Genomic DNA, 21,978 nt, shown 5'->3' on the forward strand with positions numbered 1-21,978 from the left:
AGTAGTGGGGAATTGGCATGAAAAAGGATGTGACATAACACTAGCTCAAAATGAAATGAAATATATTTACAATATGAAAACCCTAACACCCAATGGCCTAAATGGCGACTTTGAGGTAAAATGGTTCCTCTAATCACCAAAAGGAAGCCTCAGCCAGGTATTCAAATAAACCTTTTTTATATCAAAAATCCCCTTTCATATCAAAAATCCCCTGAGAGTGTATCCAGAATTATATATACAGAATCCGGTCTCTTTTTTTGATACATAGTATCGTCATGACAACGTCTATCACGGCAACATGGCCGTGCGTGTCACCATTTAGGGAAGTAATGATATATCAAATAAAATGGCAGTGCGTGTCACCGTCCTACGAGTTAGAAGAATGCCTCTGACACTAACCAATATGGCCGTGCGTTCCACGGCGCGCTCCGATGTTATTTCCGGGTATACACATACCGGAAGCGGTGTAAACACGTAAAGCTCACATTAGAGCATAGACGCAAATACCCCCGCACTACACAGGCATCTACTATACCATACTGGGTAAGAGCCCCCGTGGGGCAGGCGAGATACAGGTTACAGGGCGGTATGCCCATAGATGGACTTCCGGTCCTCATTTCCGGTGATCTAATTGATGTGTTTGTTCAGATCATGAGTTTATGTGTTTTTTAAGATATATGTATATTCATGGAATATGTCCATCTGTAGCATTTATTATGTTTTATGAATTTGATGTATTATGAAAGAGTTGCTAACCTCCCACACCCACCTGTGACAAGGGGGAAGGGGAGGAGACCTAGGGTATTTAAACCCTGTTTGGATTCACATACAGCACCACCTTGATAAAGACCTGAGGGTCGAAACGCGTCGGTGCGGTGCTGCTGTTTTTAAGGTATATCCAGTATATGTTCTTTGTGAGAGACCCTTGGTATTGGTGAGCATTCCCGGGTATATAACATCTTTTTGTGACTCCCGAACCTGGGCCTTAGAACAATCCATAACAACTGGTATACAATTTTTAATACTTCGGAAATCATTTTTATGTATATATGAATTTACCTTTTTTTACAATAAAACTATGTGAAAAATTTACTGGAGGTGTGTCCGTGGTTAAAGATACCTTGATGTGAGGATCCCCATATAGCTTAAAGTAAGCATACAAGTAAGAATACCTATCATAAAGATACCCTGATGTGTGTTGAAAGCCCCTGATATATGTAAGCATACATGTACGCCAGCTTATATACAAATCAGACAACACGTGGTGAACCCTTAAAGATAGAACAACACTGGAAAGAAGGAGGGAATTCTGAGTGACCCTAAAGACCCCAAAAAACTATAACTGTATTGAGAAACAGGACTACACATTGTGTTTTTCTCATTTGTGTTTTTTTGCATATACCCGTCTGGAGGAAAATAGAGAACTTTTTTGTGGACTCTGGAGACGTGAGCATCAGCTCCTAACAGTGGGCGCTTTTCCTGTCTTTTGTATTTGCTGCACCACTGCTGTTCTGTCAAAGCCTTGCTCAGTCTGTATGCGAACAGGTTGACCTGGAGAGAGTGGCGGCAGGCGATGTGCCGATCTGTCATAGGACGCCTTGGAGCCTGCTTTGCATCTGTTGATGCAATTACTCACTTGGGACTCCACTCTGGGCCACAGGAGCTGCTTTGCCATGGGAAGTACTGTGTGGGTGCGCCGTGCCAACAAACAGTGTGCAGGGGAGGGTAACCCGTCTCTGGGTGTGTTTCTCAGGTTGAGTAGGGCTAGGTAGATGTCTGAGCCATCTCGTGCGCATTTCTCCATTAAGTGCTTTGCTGAGCGGACTGCTCGCTTTGCCAGCCTGTTGGATTGTGGATAGTGAGGACTGCTGGTGATATGCTGGAAGTCCCAAGTATTTGAAAACTCTGCAAACTCTCTGCTCTTGAATTGCATGGTATTATCAGTGATGAATTGCTGTGGAGTGCCATGTGCTGCAAAGTGCCTTTTAAGTTTTGAAATTACCATCAGGCTTGTGGTGATGGTGAGGTAGTTTATTTCGAACCATCCTGAGTAAGAGTCAACCAGCACCATGTACTCCTTCCCCCTCCATTCAAATAAGTCAGCTGCCATGATGGACCAAGGGAGGTCCGGGATGTCGTGGAGCAGCATGGGCTCCCATGGCTGATGTGGACGCAGGGCATTGCAGGGGGCGCAAAAAGACACGGACCGTTCAATGTCACCATACATAGAGGGCCAGAACGCAGTTTCTCGGGCCCTGCGCTTGGTGGCCTCCAGGCCTGCATTGCCCTGGTGCAACTGCTGGGTGTATGATGACTGTAGAGCAGCTGGGATCACAAAGCGGTGACCTCGCATGATGACACCATTAACTATGGTGAGTTTATCCCTCATGCAAAAGAAGGGACGCAGACAGTGGGGCAAGTCTCTGGATGAGGGTGGCCAGCCATTGAGGATGACATCGGCAAGACGCTGAGAGAGCTCGTCTGTGCTAGTGGCTGCACGCAGCTCCTCCATCCATTTGGTGGTAAGGATTTCCACTGCCATCACCTCAAACTGTCAGTGGAAGGCAGGAATGCCCTGGACAGTGCGTCAGCAACATACATTTCTTTACCTGGCTTGTATATAATGTCCAAATTGTACCTTTGGAGCTTGAGCATCATGCTCTGTATGCGGGATGAGGCAGAGTGGGTTTTTTCAGAATGGTGATCAGGGATTGATGATCTGTCTCAATCACGACAGGACGGCCATAGATGAAGTCATGGAAACGTTTGCAAGCAAAGACAAGTGCCAACAGTTCTTTTTCGATCTGTGCATACCTGATCTCCGTGTTAGTGAGGGCCATGGATGCAAATGCCACCGGTTTGCGGTGTTGGAGGCAGACGGCCCCGAGGCCATTTTGTGAAGCATCAGCAGCAAGGACGACAGGATCATGCACGTTGAAATACTGCAAGACTGGCGGGTTTGTGAGCATGGTCTTCAGTTGGCTGACAACAGCCATGTGTGTGTCCAGCCAACACCATTCAGAGTCCTGATGTAGTAACTGCCGCAAAGGTGCAGTGGTTTTGCTGTACTGTGGAAGAAACTTGGACAAGTAGTTGATCATCCCCAGTAAGCGTTGGAGTGCCAATTTGTCTGCTGGGAGGGGCATCTGCAGGACGGCAGAGACCTTGTTTGGTCTGGCAGGACGCCCTCGTCGGTGAGGATTTGGCCCACGTATGCCACCTCCGTGACTCTGAACCTGCACTTGTCAGGGTTAAGCTTGAGGTTGAGGGCGTGAGCTCGTTGAAGTACCTGGTGGAGGCATTGATCATGCTCCACTCTGGTGTGGCCCCAGACGAGGATGTCGTCAACAATGATGTCACAGGGATAGCCAGTGAACAGTTGCTCCATGCATCGCTGAAAAACTTCGCTGCCCGTGGTGATGCCATAGGGCATGCGGAGGAAGACGTAGTGCCCAATGGGGGTCATGAAGGCAGTAAGCAAAGAAGAGGCTCTGTCCAGAGGGATCTGCCAGAACCCACACTTGGCATCCAGGGTGCTAAAGACGGTTGCACCTGGCATGTCGGCAATCACCTGCTCGATGGTGCGGAGTGCGTGGTAGGGGCGTAGAAGTGCCTTGTTTAGGTGTACTGGGTCAATGCATAACCATACAGTCCCATCCTTTTTGGCAGCTGCTACCATTGCAGACACCCATTGTGTTGCTTCTTCAATTGGTGCAATGACACCCAGCTGCGTCATTCTGTGTAGCTCTTGGATAATGTTGTCCTTCATTGCAATGGGGACTCTGCGGGGAGCACAAACAGTGGGGACAATAGAGTCATCCAGCCTCATATGGTATGTGATCGGTAGCTTTCCTAATGTGCTGTTATCAAACAAGTCTTGGAAATCTTTCATTTCTGGGATAGTCATTTGAATAGCGTGTACATCAGGCCCCAGTTTCAACAGGCCCAGTTTCATGCTGTCCGGGAGGCCAAGCAATAATTTAACTTGTTGGTCCACAATGTGGAAAAGCAACTAAGCACGGGTGAACTGTATTCTTGTGGTGCCAAAGTGTGGTGATGACCTGGCCTCCATATGCTATTAGGTTGATTTTGTCCTGTGGGTTCATCTATGCAGCAGGGTCTAGCTCGCGTAGTTGTCTGCGTGACATGACGTTGCACTTGGCCCCTGAGTCTATCTTGACTGTGGCCACTCTGTTGGTGTGTTTGGTCTTGAGCTTTATGAATATTTCACCCCTCTCATCTGTGTGATCGACACTGTAACATACTGTTGTGCGGGCTGTGCTGTGCACCAGGTCTGTGTCTACCTGGCTGTCCTGCCTGGGTGTGCGGCTGTATCGGGGCTCAGACTGCTGCTTTGTGGGCGTCTGGTCTTTAGAGCGACAGCACCTGGCGAAGTGGTTCCATTTGCCACATGCATTGCAGCGTTTATCATATGCGCGGCAGTTCTGTTTGCCTGGAGGGAGCTGTGCTGCGCAGTTCCCACATGAGGGTGAGAGGGGTGCGGTGGCCGCCATGACATATACTTCAGTTTAACTCCCTTGTGCCCTTTTCTGCCTGCTCATGGAGCATGCATATGCTTATGGCGGTTTCTAGCGTGAGGCCCTTTTCCCTTAGCAGCTGTGCACATACCTTGTCATTCCTAATGCCACACACAATTCTGTCACGGATGAGTTCATCTGTGAGTGTCCCAAAGTTGCACTTCTTTGCCAGTAGTTTTAGTGTGGAGGCTTATGATTGCACTGTATCGTCGCCCTTTTGATTTGTGCTATTAAAGATATGTCTGTCCATTATGACGTTCTTTACCGGCATGCAGATTTCCTCAAACTTAGCCCGTGATGCAGTACACGTGCCATTCCCTTTTGAATCTGAGCCAGTTGTCAGCGAGGTGTTTGTCGAAAACCAACGGGTCAATCTTCCTCAGCCCATGTGCCATGTTGATCCCGCTTCTGACACCATGTAGATGTGTGTGTATCAAGAAACTCACGGACACCTGTGCAGCTTGAATCAGGTGCGTCTTTATTCCAGCTCCGGCTAACACTGACTGCCCAGCAAGCTGTGTGACCGGAAGTGATGTCAATACTTGTGGACTACAAAGACCAAGATGCACCACATGCATCTACAGGTGGCACACAGGGCGGGCGGGACAGATGCCTTTTGTGGTGCAGGGCTCTGAGGCCCTGTGAATTCTCGGTGCCCGGAGCTCGTGCTTCGCCGGCTCCACCCTCGCTACGCCCCTGTATACTTTACATCAATAGCCCCTAAGGGTCATTTTCATAGATAAATGCCCACATTTATGTGTTGCACAAAAAAATATTCTGCCATGTATTTTAAAATCCTGTATTCTCGGTTTATGATCCATACTGCATACTGTAGCTGCACAAAGTTATGAACTGCTGGTATGTTGTGCAATATATGATATTTTATATGGACAAACATATTCAGTGGTCTCTTTATTAGAAACACCTGTAAAATGATGTACAGTATTTAGTCATCCATCATGTGACCGCAATTCAGTACAAAAAACAAACAAACATGGTCATGAGGTTCAGTTGTTGTTCAGATCAGACTGCAGAATAGGGAAGAAAGGTGACTTATGTGACTGTGGAATCATTGCTGCTGCCAGACAGGGAGGTATCAGTATTCAGCTGTTGATCTCCTAGCATTTTCAAGAACAGAGGTCACTGTAGTGAAGGCATACTTGCCTACTTTTGAAAACTAGTTTTAGGGAGATTTTAGCTGCTAGTAGAATGTGCTGCGCAGATGAAAGGGTGTGTCATACTCCACCCAGAGCGCATATCTAACTCTCCCTATGGGTGTACCTATTGCCACTAAGGGGTGTGTCCTGCAGTGGCAGAAAAAAACTCTGGAACAATCTGGGCCTGATTTATTAAATGTAGTGACGCAGGCAGCAGCACAGTAGTCCCATGCTCTTCTGTTAGGCAGCGCTGTGTACTTGAATCAATGGTCGATGGGTCTTCTGCTCACTAGCACCGGCAGCTCAGGGTCTTCCGTTTGCCAATGCTGATGGGGAGAATGAGACAGGCGGCGGCAGCAACGTGAGCATATTACTGTGGCGGAGCAGCTGGTGGTTGGTGAAATGGGACTGCACCATCATTGCTCATGGGTGGATAATGGGACTGTGGTTGGCGGCAGCGCTGTTAGCAGGGTGTGCCAATGGCAGGGGAAGCATGGGACTACAGTGCTGCTGCCCCCCCCCCCCGTTGCCTAGGGTGCTCCTGACTGTCATGCTATGGAATCCTATCCTTATGTAGCCCTCCTGTAGTTTGTAAGCTTGCAAGCAGGGCCCTCTGGGTGTAGTATGAGGCTCAGAAAGTGGGGATCCCGACAGTCAGTATCTCGACATTGGGATCCCGACTGGGGGGGGCGAGCACAAAGAAGCCCATTATGGGCTCACTGCGCTGTGGGCCCCGTGGCTCGCTATGCTCGCCACAGTTTCTATTCTCCCTCTATGGGGTAGTGGACCCCCCACAAGGGAGAATAGCCCCTGTGAGTCGGGATCCTCCTTGTCGGAGCACCGGCAGTCGGGATCCTGACATCAGGATACTGACTGTCGGGATCCTCATTGTTGGAGCGTCATCTGGCACCCGGGCCCTCCTACCTCTATATCGATCTGTTACTACCTAGTTTGTTTTATCACTGTTGTTTCCAGTTGTAAAGTGCAACAGAATATGCTGCACTATAGAAGAAACTGTAAATAAATAATAATAATAAAGTATACACAACCCCCACTCCAATTATACACAGTCCTCACTCCCCCCAGTACACACAGCCCACACTCCCCATTCATTATAAACAGCCCTACTCCCATAAAACACAGCCCTCATTCCTATTACGGTATGCACAGCCCCCGCTCCTATTATAAACAGCCCCCAGTAGACACAGCCACCACTCCCCATTATATACAGCCCCCACTTCCCCCTAGTAGTACATACAGCCCCCACTCCCCATTATACACAGCCCGTACTGCCCCAAGTACTACATACATCCCCCACTCCCCCCAGTAGTACCTACAGCCCCTCTCCCCCAGTAGTACATATAGCCAACACAGCCATTCTACAGAGTCCCCACTCCCCCCCAGTAGTAAATACAGCCCCCACCCCCCCAGAGCATTTACCCAGCAATATAAATATATATATATATATATATATATATCTCTCAACCAGTCATTCAGTCATATCCATATAGATACAAATACACCTGCCTTGTACGATGTAGGTCTCCCTTGTGCTGCCAAAACAGCTCTGGCATGTGCCAACAACCTAATGTTTAGGTAGGTGGCACATGTTAAGTAACATTCACACGAATGCTAGAACCCTTGGCTTGCCTGAAGAACACTCCAGTGGTTCCCAAACTTTGTGCCGTGGCACCCTGAGGTGCCGCGGAGCACTTGCAGAGGTGCCCTTGGTTGATTGTCCAAGACCAATTCAAATTATTTATAGTCAGTGTAATAGGCAAAACCAGTGCTGTGGCTTACAATTATAACATATATGGACAAACAGAAGTGAATCCTGTCACTCACCTCATAACTGAACCTAAGGATGACATATAAACACAACTCACTTCATTTAATTTTTTTTCTTTTCTAAATTACTCAATAAGAAACTTTAGAGGTGCCACAAAAAATGTGTGATACTCTAGGCAAAGCCGAACTTCCCTTTCAGCACAGGCGGCACATGTTTGGGGATGGCACTTGGATGCTTGTGTTAGTACTATCATCCTGAAATGTACCAGTAACTGCAAAATATTCACTGTACCGTACCATATTCCATCTTGAATAGAGTGTAAGTGGATAGGACATGCAGATAATGGGGCAGATGTATTAAGCTTTGACAAGAGATAAATGCAAGGGTGATAAGGAGAGATAAATGTCGAGCCAATCACCTGCTAACTGCCATGTTACAGGCTGTGTTTGAAAAACAAAAAAGTCAGTAAGGAGCTGATTGGCTGGACATTTAAATCTCCTTATCACCCTTGCATTTATCTCTTGTTAAGCTTTAATACATCTGCCCCAATGCCCCAGTAAACTGTCCTACTTAGTAAATATGTATACATAATAATAAAAAAAAATGTCACAGTTAGTGGCTTTTTTATTAATACATAAAATTGCCTATCTATCAAATGCGGGCTTATAATCAATACAAATAATAGAATTAGGGTGGGGGAGGGGGGGAACTATTTTTGTGCCTAGAGGCACCCTCACCCCTAAATCCACCCGTGACTCTAGGGTTCCATGATTAGAAATAGTTTGGGAACCCCTGGTCTAGAGCATCACACTGCCTTTCTTCTGGCTTTCTGTCCGTAGTGCATTCTCGTGCGACCTCTTCCCAGATGCCCACATGACGTCAAAGCAAATATCAGTCTATGCCACCTTCTTTTATTACTTCATGTTCCATATCGGGTGCTCACCACGTGCCTATTGTACGTCAGTTTTGTGGTTACCGGGGGTCAGCATGGCCATTATGATCAGTCTGCAGTTACACAACGTTCTATCATAAAAAGCTTTACCTTTTTCTGTAGTTTATTCTTCTCCATATTACTGCCGAATATATGTTACCCCTTGTGAGGTGTCTTTGTATTGAGAGACTTCAACTACTGTATCATTGGTTATAATGTTATGGCTGATCAGTGGGTAGATACAGTAGATAATATACACACATCATTTTTTGGGAGTGACATCCCTTTCGATGAGCATTAAGGCTTTTTTATTTTATTTATACATAAATAGTGGATATACTTATAAACGCTTATGATCAGAGCCAGATTAAGGTCTAAATGGGCCTGGAGCTGAAAATTATCAAGGGCCTATTATGCGCAATGATAGGGGTTATGGCCAGCACCTAATAATGTAGGGGGTGTGACCAGTGTTCTGGTTGGGTGGTCTGCTCATGGGTGTGTCTCTATTTGTCTAAATACTTTCAACGAATTATATATGCCTGGAAAAGGCAGGGGGCTGGCATAGGAAAAATGCAGGGAGATATATTGGCGAGTGCCCTCCAAAGGTGCACCTGCAGGATGCCGATTCCCTAAGATACTTGTGGGGTGAGGCGGCACTCCAGTCATAAAAAAAATACTGAAAGCTGAAACGTGGTAGACAACATCTCAGCACCTTTTATGTGTTCACCTCTGTTTACCACACCATATACCCCTTATACAAATCATGCAACACAATAGTAACCCCCTTATACTGTACTTGCCTCTTACACAATGTGCCACATGGAATGAGCCAAAATTCACAGACTGAGCCAAAATTCACACTATGGCACATGGATTGAGTCATAATTCATGTTATGTCACACAGATTAAGGCAAAATTCACATTTTGCCACATGGATTGACCCAAAATAAACACTATACAAAACAAATTGAGCAATGAAGCACTGGGGCATTGCGCGCCTTCGGCGCGCACTAAAAATTTACACCATAATGCCCATTACATGTTAAAGCCACACACCATAATGTCCATTACGTATTATGCCAAACACCATAATGCCTATTAAAAATTATGCTACATAAGTGCTGCTTACCTACATGCTCATTGCCAGGGGTTCCATGCTCATTGCCAGGGGTTCCATGCTCATTGCCATGTGGGATTACATGCTCATTACCAAAGGGGAATACATGCTCGCAGTAACTGGGGGACAGCCGCCGCTGGGCAGAAAGGACAGCTGGGCAGAGAACAGGGGGCTGCCCGGCTGTATTCAGAGCACTGCAGGTCCCGGCTATTTGAAATAATACCTCTTTCACACCATAAAATGCAGGGACTTACCCAATAATATGGTCCCACGATCATGCAGGGCCATTCCCGGGCTGGCTCCTTTTATACCAGCCTAGTCCCTGCATTTTCTGGTGTGAGGGGGAGATAACACCACCACCCCCCCCCCCCCCCCTTTAAACAACCAGCTATATATTCGGAACCAACTGATCCGTTTTCATGTGGGCTTCAAATAATTTTGGTCCCGTGAATCTGGGCCCTTTGGTTCCAGAGAAATCTGCTCTCAAACAACATGAACAGCCATGAAATTACATTTCAGAAATGAAAAAAATTGGTTTACCCGCAATATCTCTAGAACCAATGAACCCATATGGACCAGCCTGGTATCATATTGAAGGCCCAGCAATTTGAGATCAACCTCAAGCTTCTGTGATGCCGGAGGGGGAAACTGTCAGCCGTTGGAACCGGGTGGGGTTGGAATTAGCGGGTTCCATGTTATCCTATGGGCAAAACGTTCCAGCTTTGCCTGGCAGTATCTCTGGTTCCCGGGAGGCTAGCAACGCAGTGCCAGGCTCGTTGGAAAGCTCTGGCCCTCAGCTACAAAATGGGCCTATTTAGAGAGTGGGCCTGGAGCTGTAGCTCCATCAGGCCCATTGTTAATCCGGCCCTGCTTATGATTCCAGTAAACCATCTACCCCCAATAACTACTTTTATCTTTGTTCTGAAAAAACCTAAGGTAATCATAGGGGGATTTAACAAAAATAAATGATCCATATGGTTAAGAGATATTATCAGAAATCTATAATCAGATTGGGTCGAGATGTACTAAGCCTTGAAAAGTGATAAAATGGAGAGTGATAAACCACCAGCCAATCAGCTCCTACCTGTCATTTTTCAAATTCAGTCTGTGACATGGTAGGGAATGCAGAGGCCGCAGGCCACGCCTCAGTTTTCTGCCGCTATGGGCATGGCCATCGCTGTGTCAGCTGCTGGCCATGCCCCCAACCCCTCTGCCTCTGAATAGACACATGCGCACATCGTCTATTCCCCACTCTGCAGCGCTAGGCAAGGAGGACTTCCAACTGCCCCCCACCACCACGGGACGCGGGACTGTCGCCAAAAAAATTGGACGGTCCCGCGAAAAGCATATATGAAACAGAAAACAATTGAGCAGATGTATTGTACTATTGTAAAGCGCAACGGAATCTGCTGCGCTATATAAGAAACTGTAAATAAATAAATGTATTAAGCCTGGTGAAGAGATAAAGTGGTGATAAAGTGGTGATAAAGTAGACGGAGATAACACACCAGCCAATCAGCTATGTTTGAAAAATCACAGTTATAAGCTGATTGGCTGATGCATTATTACCTTCCATTTTGTCGCTTCACCAGGCTTAATACATCTGCCCCTATATATGATATTTATTATAATTATTATTATTATTATTATTATTATTATTACTACTACTGTATATTTTATGGGGAATACATTTTTCCATTTAGTTTTTTAGTCCTGCTATGCAATTCTTATACTGAATAAGTGAGTTTTGGCAGCACTTTGGATTGTGACTTTCTTTTATTATGGGATTTTCATGAACCACTTTTATATAATAAAAATATATATTACAGACTACATCTCCTGTGTATATGGATCCTGTGTACAAGGTCTGACAGAACTACAGGGTACAGAAATACACATTAAAGCTGCCAGCAGTTGTAGTGAACATTATTATTCTTTGTTTTTTTTTCGATGTCAAATTGCAACAACATACAGATGCCTTTACAAATCCTAATGGTAGGAGATGGCAGGAAGTAGGAGTGAACAAATTGCAGGTGATGGCACATTTACTGCAGGTCTGGGACCCAATGGAGGCCTAGCCGAATACATGCTCCAGAGTCCAGACTAGTAACAGGATTTGCCAAAGTGATGTGACAAATTCTGTCTTAAGGCCAGATGTACAGTATCAAGCTTCAAAAAGTTATACAGTGGAGAGAGATAAACAGCCAGCCAATCTGCTCCTACCTGTAATTTTTCAAACCCAGCCTGTAACATGACAGTTAGAAGCGGATTGTCTTTCTGTTTTTCACTGTCTATATTATCACTTTTTGAAGCTTGCTACATCTGGCCTTGGTCACATCACTTTGGCAAATCCTGTTACTAATCAGGGTCCACAGTATCATATTGAACATTGTGGGGGAGATGAGATTCTCTAAAGGAAAAATGCTGAATATACCCCATTATCAGGGTTTTTAATGCATTTTGGGATTCTCTTAAAAAAAAGCCTATGGGCTTCTACCGCGATCCACCGCCACCCTGCACCGACCCCCCCTCACCTTTGTCCGGGCAGAACAGAGCTGTGCTGCCCGGACCTGTGACCTCCTCCTCCCTGCACTGTAATCCTCTTCCAGGTGCAGGAAGGAGAAGGAGAGGCCACCCAGCAGCAGCAGCATCCAGGCGGGTAAGGAAGGGAGCCGCCGGGACCTGCTGCACATCGCTGGCCAGATCGCAAAGGACAGCTCTTAACGCAAGAGCTGTCCTTTGCTATAATTATCGCATATGTTACAGCATATGTGATAATTATCTCCGCGGTAGCCGAGGATGTGCGGTGGACTGGGGGCTCGGGTGTTACATCATCCCTCCCTGTATCTGGGATTATCTGCCCAACAATGAAAGACAATAGATAACACATAGTTGCTGATCCTCCCGCATTTAGCGGGAGTTTCACACTTTTTAAGTATTTCTCCCGGTCTCCCGAGATGTCAACGGATCCTCCTGGTTTTTAGCTGCCCAGCAATAAGCTGTGACTGTGCAAGTCACAAAGTGCCGGGTGTCTCTGTGTGATGTGGTAGCGCTGTCTGCATCACGCAGCAGCAGCGCACCACGGAGAGTGAGAGCGGCCTTAGGTGCGCCCCCGAACACGACATCATATGGTGACCCCGCCCCTTTCCCTTGGCAGAACGGTCGTCCCCCCCGCCTCACTGAACTGGCTGCCCTCTCCCAGAGAGGGCAGCCAGAATGTAGTCAACCCTGAGTCATAGATGCCTACCCTCCAGCTTTTAGCGGGAGTCTCCCACATTTTAACTCTTTCTCCCAGTCCCCCGGAAGGTCCCGGGATCCTCACGGTTTTTCAGCCTTCTTTCTGAAAAATTGAACTGCGCATGCGCAAAGTGCCGGGGGCAGGTGTCAGCAGCGCCCGGCATCGCTGTCCTCTTAGAGGACAGCCGCCGCAGACACCCGCAAAGACTGGAAGCAGGGAGAGGAGAGTGGGAGCGGCAGCGGTGAGTACCGCTTGCAATCTAATTAGGTTAGTCACGCCCACGGATCCGCCCCCTTTGGTGTCATGTCTGCCGGGCCCGCCCCCTTCTTGATTGAGCTGGCTGCCCTCTCCCGGAGAGGGCAGCTGAAAAGTCGGCAACCCTGCCCTGAGTTAACAGGATTAGGTATGCAAACGGGCAATACGGATGTGGATGTGGATTCAGTTGATATCTGACTGTGACATTTTGCTTGTTTTGCTTTAGGAATTAGGGATTAAGACAGGGGTGGCCAAACTTGTACTCAAGATCTACCAACAGTTCATGTTTCCCAGATCACTTGAGGATCTGTAGAGTGTGTCGGAGAGGAATGAATGCAGCAGGTTTGAAAATGTGAAAGTTAGTATTGACTACAGCTGTGCACCAGCAAGTGTAGGTAGTCTGGAAAATGTGACCTGTTGGTATATCTTGATGACCTGTTTGGAATTACTAAAGGCCCCCATACACTAGCCGATTTTGGTCAGATTTCAGCCAGATCAGTCGGATCTGGCCGAAATCGGACCAAAATCGTCTAGTTTTGATGTTCCCTCAGATCCGATGCGCGGTCCCGTGCGCATCGGATCTGCGTCGGGTGGTCGGACCTGCTGCACGTCCGACCACCCGACTTGGGACCTAGTGGGGCGGTGGAGGTAGCAGGGGGGGCTGGGGACGCTGCGGGGGACACGTCTGTGTCACCCGCTGCTGGGGACAGCGTCTGTGCGGCGAGAAGGTAGAGGGAGCAGGGGGGGCTGGAGACGCTGCGGGGGACACGTCTGTGTCCCACGCTGCTGGGGACAGCGTCTGTGCGGCGATAAGGTAGAGGGAGCAGGGGGGGGCTGGAGACGCTGCGGGCGGGGGACACAGGCTGCATAGAGCCGGGCAGGGGGAGCCGGCCGGGAGCTGTCAGTAATGAATAAAAAAAAAGCCCATACAATGAATGGGCGGCCTGTGATTGGCTGAGCGCTCTCTCAGCCAGTCAGCAATTGGCTGAGAGAGCGCTCAGCAGCCAATCACAGGCTGCCCATTCATTGTATGGGCTTTTTTTTTTATTCATTACTGACAGCTCCCGGCCGGCTCACCCTGCCCGGCTCTATGCAGCCTGTGTCCCCCGCAGCGTCTCCAGCCCCCCCTGCTCCCTCTACCTTATCGCCGCACAGACGCTGTCCCCAGCAGCGGGGGACACAGACGTGTCCCCCGCAGCGTCTCCAGCCCCCCCTGCTCCCTCTACCTTATCGCCGCACAGACGCTGTGTCCCCAGCAGCGGGGGACACAGATGTGTCCCCAGCAGCGGGGGACACAGATGTGTCCCCCGCAGCGTCCCCAGCCCCCCTGCTCCCACCTCTTAGCCCCCCCCCCCCCCCACCCCCCCTGCTCCCCGGGTTTTTTACATGTGATAAATCGAGACGATTTATCACATGTAAAAAATGGCACATCAAGTGCCAATCTAATCAAGCTCCCCCGGGGAGCAGCCGGGGAAGCTCAGGGGGAAGTCGGGGGCGACTTGTCCTAAGGACAAGTCGCCCTAGTGTATGGGGGCCTTAAGGCTGGGCTGGCAAAACAGACCAACAAGCAAAATGAGTATGCAATCAGTGAAATACAGACTTACAATAACTGTGGAAATCACACAATACAAACTGGCAAAGTAAATAAGGACTCAACTAGGGTTGGCCAATGATGGTTTAACACTACTATTAGTGGGCAGATGTACTAAGACTTTGAGAGTGATAAAGTAGCTGTGATATAAACTACCAACTAAGCAGCTTCTGTAACTTTTCAAACACATCCTGTACTATGGCAGCAGCTGATTAGCTGGTATTCTCTGTCCACTTTAGCGATCTCCAAGGCTTAATACATTGATGGCTGAGAATCAAAGGTTCCCTACCTATTGAGCCTCCCCTCTACCCATGTGGTAATGGGACACAAAGCCTAGCTCCACCCCCTGATGCAGTGTAAAGCCCACCCCCCAGGTTCTGATTAGCCCACAGGCCAGTAAGTAAAAGCAAAGGGATAAGCATTGGAAGGCAAAACCACCAATGGTCCTCCTTTGCATAGTTTTGCTACCATCGATGGTCACTTTCAGTTTCACCATAGATGGTATTTGCACCAATGTCCAGCACTAGTGTCAGCCCAAATTACATAAGATATATCAGTGCTGACCAGCAGAAAGGAAACAGGAAAACTCTCTCCCACCACTGCTAAAAGGAAATCCATAGAAATGCATGCAGGTTTTTGTAAATCTGTTTGATGTACAGTACTGTACATCCATGATACTGTATGTAATATATTCACAATACTGTGTCTCTAGGTCGCTAGTAATCTACTTTGGTAGCATGATAACTTTTTTTTTGTTAAGTAATGTACCTGATAATTAAATATTGGTTTCTTCTTTGTACTGTGGCCCTTATTCATACTGATTGCAGTACAAATTTGTTCTCAAAGTGTGAAAAACCATGTACACTGCAGGTGGGGCAGATGTAACACGTATAGAGAGAGTTAGATTTGGATTTTGTTTCTGTGCAGGGTAAATACTGGCTGCATTATTTTTACACTGCAATTTTAGAGTTCAGTTTCAACACACCCCACCCAAATTAAACTCTCTCTGCACAGGTTACATCTGCCCCATCTACATTGCACATGGTTCTGCCCAATTGTGAGAACAAATTTGTACTGCAATCAGATCTGAAGAAGGGCCAGTGTGTCAGGTTGTACTTGTGTATATACTGTCATTTGAAATATCACTAGATTCACGAGTGGGCATGTGTTCAAGAATAATGAGCTTTTACTTTATATATATATATATATATATATATATATATATATATATATATATATATATATATATATATATATATTTATTTGGTGTCCCTGCATTTAAAACCCCAATAACAGTTTTGTGGTCACTACTGTATGTAAGAGAGGAAGAGTGCAATTTCAGCCCATTTTCTAAGAGATCTGTCTAGAACGCTCAGGAAATGCCCCACATTCCTCCATAGTGTTGTGCATTTGCCATAACATAAAAAAAGACCTTCACACACCTGTTAGCTTCTCTGTCATTGTTATGATGATTGTTGATGCTTCTCTGTTGCTTCTTTATCTGAAGCCTGCAGTAATTAATAAAACAAAAAACAAAAATAAAACAGTTTCGAAATCACTGTAAAAGCTACATATAAATGGGCCGGATTCAGCTGAAACTGAGTACGATAAGCTGTTTACAGCAAATGCAGTAGAAGGTGTATACCTGCCCCTGCCTGCATTTGCAATGGCATCCAACAGCAATATGATCGCAGTTTAGAGGAACATCACGACCATCGGTCGTAGTGTCCCTCAGTAGCTGCAGCCTGCGTACGTCTAACCTTATGTAGGCTGCCTGTCGCAGCGGGTATGGATCATTAGGTCTACAAGAAGTTGGTCGACAAGCATTGGGTCAACCCCGTTAGGTCGACATGGGTCTAGGTTGACATAGGTTAGGTGGACAGGGTCATTAGGTCGACATGGGCAAGGTCAACAGTCAAAAGGTTGATATGGGGTTTTTCACTGTTTTTTGTCGAATGTCGTCAAGGACACAGGTTAAAGTGCACCGCGTATATAGGAATAAATGAAACAGTGAAATAATAAGTTGGCAAAGTGACTGACATTAAAAACTGTATCACTCAATGGCTTGATTCAGAGGGGCAAGCAGTAGCAAACGCAGCTGTGATTTCATTTGCAACAGAGTTGTGAAAAATAAGCTCAGACGCCATCTTGTGACACCCACTGTCGGCATCCCCCATCCGTTGCTGGCATACATTTTTCCATTAGATATATTCTTGAGATTAGGGGCTGTATTCAATTACATGCTGTAATTTACTGTGCCAGAAAAAGACTGGTAGTCCAGGGCTTTGCCATATGGGGCTATTCAATTCCAGACCCTTTATCTTGTGCAGTAAGTTACCCACTAATGCATAGTAACTCAGAATACGTAGATAGGTTCCCAGAGCTACAGGTTAACAGCTTTGTGGCAGCCGAGATCCATTTCACGTGGATTTATGATGTTTGAGCATCCCCAGGCTCGAAAAGAAATCCCTATTAATTGCAGCCTGCGGGCAGTTGAGAACTATACTTGAATAGTCCAAGATCGATCAGCCCACAGTAATTAACTGTGGCTAATTGAATCTGGCCTTAAGAGTACCAGCTACAGTAGGAGCTGATTGGCTGGTGATTTATCTCCACCCAATTTTCCGCTCTCCAAATTTTAGCTTTTTAACATGTAATTAATTAATCTGGTGATTAATGGCTCACCACGATAAATGCTTTAATAATACATACATATGTGTACCTTTGCGTTGTTGTCGCGATAACATGTAGCATAGCGGGGCAAATGCTATGCGTCTGCTCCCGCTATGGAATGAATGGGAGCTGGTTATTGATGCTGTGACTTGTACTCATTGTGGTCTGCTGATATACGCAGCAACAATGTACTGGGACACATCTGTAGTTGTTTTAACTGCTTTATGGTCCATGATTGCTGCTTGCTGTATTGTATTGCTTGCTGTATTGTTTTAGCACTGGTGTTTGCTATACAGTAAGCAATGTCAATTTGAAAATAACATCTGTGAATGAATCACATTTTTTATAAATGTTCACACTGGGACAGGAAATCTAACTGTGCCCTGAGCCATGGGAGGAAGTACAGCTGCCTGTGTTTGATCCTAGCAGGGTTGCCTACCCTCACAGGATTGCTCGGAAGGGCTCCTGAAAATAGTGTCCCACTCGCAGCCCCCCGGAAAGGTGTGCAACCCTCTCGAATACTGGATCTCCCTGCGGCAGCGTTAATTTTCCACAATTCGCTGCTTTTCAGGGCAGGGCTAAAGGTCCCGTTATTTGGCCCCTCCTCCTCAAAATTGCAGTCTCCGCTCTGGCTTCTCCTAGGGATGGTGATTGTTGCAGTCGCCATCAATGGTTTCCAACGATGGTGATACTGCAACCAGCCATCTAAAGTTTTAAACTATTTGATGGCTAACCATCGATAGTTTTAGCTATAAATGGTCATCCATTATTTTTGAATGAATGGCCCAAGGGCCTGTCAAAACTCAGGTGTGGTGCTTCCAGGTGTCTGGGGCGGAGCTATGCTCTGTGTCCCGGCACCTTGAAAAAAAAAACATCAGTTCTCCTTTGCCATTGATGTAGGGAAACCATCGGGTTCTCCAACATTGATGGCAAAAGTATTTAACATCGGCCATAAACCATCGATGAGATGGCGATCCCTAGCTTCTCCCAGAGAGGAGACTTTAAAAATAGGCAACCCTGTCTTGGGGCCTATTTAATATTTATTAATTTTTGTATTATATTGATCTAATATAGCATAGCAAATTCTGTTGCTCTTTAAAATGGATACAACAGTGATAAAACCAAACCGGGTAATACTAATGACAAAAAGTCATAGAGGTAAGAGTGCCCTGCCCACAATCTAGAAGGAATAAGGCATTGATCCAAAAAGATTTCTCTATTGCATAATGGTCCACCAGATTACAAAGGTTCTAGCAATGTTGGCCAGAGGTCAGGAGGATTGGAATGTGGAGAAAGAGAAAATATGTGAGGAAAGTCGTGTACAGTACAGTACAGTGGGGAAGTAATTGCATAGGAACATTTCTGAAGGCTTTGTGGGCAGTTCCGGAATCTGATACATTTGCATGAAGAGGGGAGTTTTCAGGGAACGCTAGTAGGTTTGGAGACTGGTGGAGAGTCTTATTGTGCTTGGGAGACCATTCCACAGAGTGGGTGCAGCCCGAAGAAAGTCCTGCAATCAGGAATGGGAGCGAGTAATCATTGTGGATGAGAGACATAGATCTTGTGAAGAGAGAAGAGGTCGGGTTGGGAGATACTGGGCCAGATGTATCAAGCTCTGAAATTGATAAAGTGGAGAGTGATAAACAACCAGCCAATCAGTACAGTTGGGGCAGTATGGATGGTGTAATGGTTAGTATTACTGCCTCACAGCACTGAGGCCATGGGTTCGATTCCCAACATGGCTGTAACTGTGTGGAGTTTGTATATTCTCCCCGTGCTTGCGTGGGTTTCCTCTGGGTACTCCGGTTTCCTCCCACAGTCCAAAAATATACTGGTAGGCTAATTGGCTCCATACAAATTAACCCTAGAATGTCTGTTTGTGCATGTAGATGTGGTAGGGAATAAAGATTGTAAGCTCCACTGGGCAGGGACTGATGTGAATGTTAAAATATTCTCTGTAAAGCGCTGCAGGATATGTATGCCATATATGAGAAACTATTAATAAATAAATAAATCAACTTCTACCTGTCATTTTTCAAATCCAGGGGGAGTGTACAAAGTTGGTGTACACTGGATTGTAGCGTACACACTGGGAGGTGTTTAAAGATATATCGCTCAGTAGGGCCAAAATGAGCAATTTGATTTAAAACATTGTTAACATTTGATTTGCCTTTAAACACGTTTTATTTTTGCAGTGTGAATGGTTCAACCCATGTCGAAATTCCCGGGTCTCCTACCCTGCTTTTCCAACCAAGCTATGCAGACATGGGTTGACCCATTCACACTGCAAATAAACCTGTGTTAAAAGGCAAATTACTGGGTAGAACTGCTTCACCTAGGAATTTGCCATAGCATTAAGAAGGGGCCCAACGCTGCAGTTCTAAAATCCATGTTGTTCACACTGGCAATGTGAACATGGCATGATACCACGTTGTCATTGCTGCCCCTGCAAAAACCTGGGTTTTTGTTCCCGGGTTTTAGTAGGGGCACAGATCATCCAGGCTCTACAGACGCCATTCATACTGCACCTTAGACCCGGATATTCCCGTGTCTGCCCTGTTCACACTGCTTCCCCTGGTCTGCCTGCCAACAAGTGTGTGGAATCTAAGAGCAGCTTTGAGCAATGCAATGAGCATGCTTTTTTGCATCTTGTGAGAAAAACCCGGGTCTAGCCAGTTCACACTGCCGTACACCCGTGTATTACTAGGTATAACCCTGCAAAAAACCTGTGTGTAATTCCCGGGGCATAACACCCAGGAATTTCACTCACTGCTTGCCCTGGCAAAAACCGTTTTTGCGGCAGTGAGAACGGGGTATAATAACTGTATGTCACTAAAGCCCCATACACACCAGACACCCCAAAAACATCAATATCAGTTATGCTGCATTCTCATTGCTGCCCCTGCAAAATCCCGGGGTTTTGTTCCCATGTTTTTGGCGGGGCATAGAGCATCTCAGCTCTACAGACCCCATTCATACTGCACCTTAGACCCAAAAAATTCCTGTGTCTGCCCCGTTCACACTGCTTCCCCTGGTATGCCTGCCATCAAGTGTGTGGCATCTAAGAGCAGCTTTAATTGGCTGTTTAAAAAGCAGCGTTGAGCAATGCAATGAACTTGCTTTTTTGCATTTTGTGAGAAAAACCCGGGTCTAGCCTGTTCACACTGCCATACACTCGTGTATTACCCAGGAAACACCCTGAAAAAAACCTGTGTGTAATTCCCAGGGCATAACACCCGGGAAGTTCACAAAGATCCTTCCACACTGAGACAGGACATGGAAAATTACTGCTTGCCCTGGCACTTTTGCGGCAGTGAGAACGGGGTATAAGTGCATACACACTTGCCGCTGCCAGCTTCGAGGTGAGCAATGATGGGGAGGGGGGGGGGGGAACGATGGCCGTTCTGCCGCTGGAGCATGGCCGTTGTTAACGAGGATCTCCCTTGTCCGGACACACTGGACAATGGAGGGGATCGTTAATGATGTGCGAGGGCGCACACAGTTAACGTCATTAAGTGAACACACAAGAAGATAAAGTAAAAGATATCTTTCAGAACGGGCTCTCTAAAAGATATCTTTCAATTTATCTTCTAGTGTGTATGGGGCTAGGTCACACATTATAATAGCCGTGATAGAAGAGACATTTAGGCCAGTGTTCTGCTAGGAAAAGTATTGCCCTTTTACATTTGGAGCAGACACACACGCAGCCGGAAAAGCTTAGTAAACAAACCTCTTCACTGTGAGAGAGTTGCTCAATTACAGCAAGCTCTGGAACGTAACGCTACAGTGCGTGTCGGCTCCTAGAGAATGTAGAGCACAGTATATACTGTAATCCACTTTCCCACCTGTGCTGACACACACTTAGGCAACCTGCAACTCTCCGACTATTGTGGAACTACAAGTCTCAGCTTGCAGGGTTATAAAAACAACCTTGGCAAGCATGTATAATGTATAAATAATTTCTTGCAAGCTCTCATTGTGCAGCCTGGATGCATATAGATGCATGCAGATCAGTGTCTTGTTCTATGGATACAAATGTTTCTAATCTTCCCCAGTCTGCACTTTACCTCCTGCTCGAGAAGCTGTGTGACTTGCTAGGCATGCCAGCTCCATCATCATTTCCTGTAGCAAGCCTCTCCTACCTCCTCTGACCTGACCTGCCTACCAGCCCTTCCCACCCAGCTCCATTCTGCCATAGGCTCCTGCTAATCCTCAATAAAATGCGGAGAATGTTCCTGTACAGGCCAACACCACGATGCTGCTGCAGTTCTCAGCCCTGTGTTATGCCATTTAACTCTAACTTTTCTCAGCGGGCCTCACAGAATGATTTGCACAGGAATAACTTCTGCAGCATCATCAAGTGTTATTATACAAGTCAAATTATAGCCCGAGCCTATGCAGTAGCACTTTACAAACTGGGACCAAACACAGTAATGGAAATAATAATTACATATAGACAGATAGATAGATAGATAGATAGATAGATAGATAGATAGATAGGTAGGTAGGTAGGTAGGTAGGTAGATAGATAGATAGATAGATAGATAGATAGGTGCCGATTTATGTTTTTGCTGATAGGTGCTCAAGCCAAAAATATAGAGGAGTGGCTTCATGGGGAAGGGGTGTGGCCACAAAATAATACCAATTTATATTATGGAATACAGTTGTCTCCAATAATCAAATTACGGC

The 21,978-nt window shown here is 46.4% G+C and overlaps 1 protein-coding gene across 1 annotated transcript in view; it reads right to left on the reverse strand.

Annotated features, from left to right (window-relative positions):
• Positions 1-21,407, reverse strand: part of LOC146075241 (protein FAM169B-like) — a 60,342-nt gene extending 38,935 nt beyond the window's left edge. The window contains exons 1-2 of the mRNA XM_083184252.1: positions 21,357-21,407; positions 16,059-16,124 (exon numbers count right to left, since the gene is read on the reverse strand). Coding sequence (XP_083040378.1) covers positions 16,059-16,077 — 19 coding nt within the window. The 5' untranslated portion in view covers positions 16,078-16,124; positions 21,357-21,407. The remainder of the gene's footprint in view (positions 1-16,058; positions 16,125-21,356) is intronic.
• Positions 21,408-21,978: the final 571 nt, after the last annotated feature.

Source organism: Crinia signifera, chromosome 4, assembly GCF_055691185.1.
Source record: "Crinia signifera chromosome 4, ASM5569118v1, whole genome shotgun sequence".
Lineage (NCBI taxonomy): Eukaryota > Metazoa > Chordata > Amphibia > Anura > Myobatrachidae > Crinia > Crinia signifera.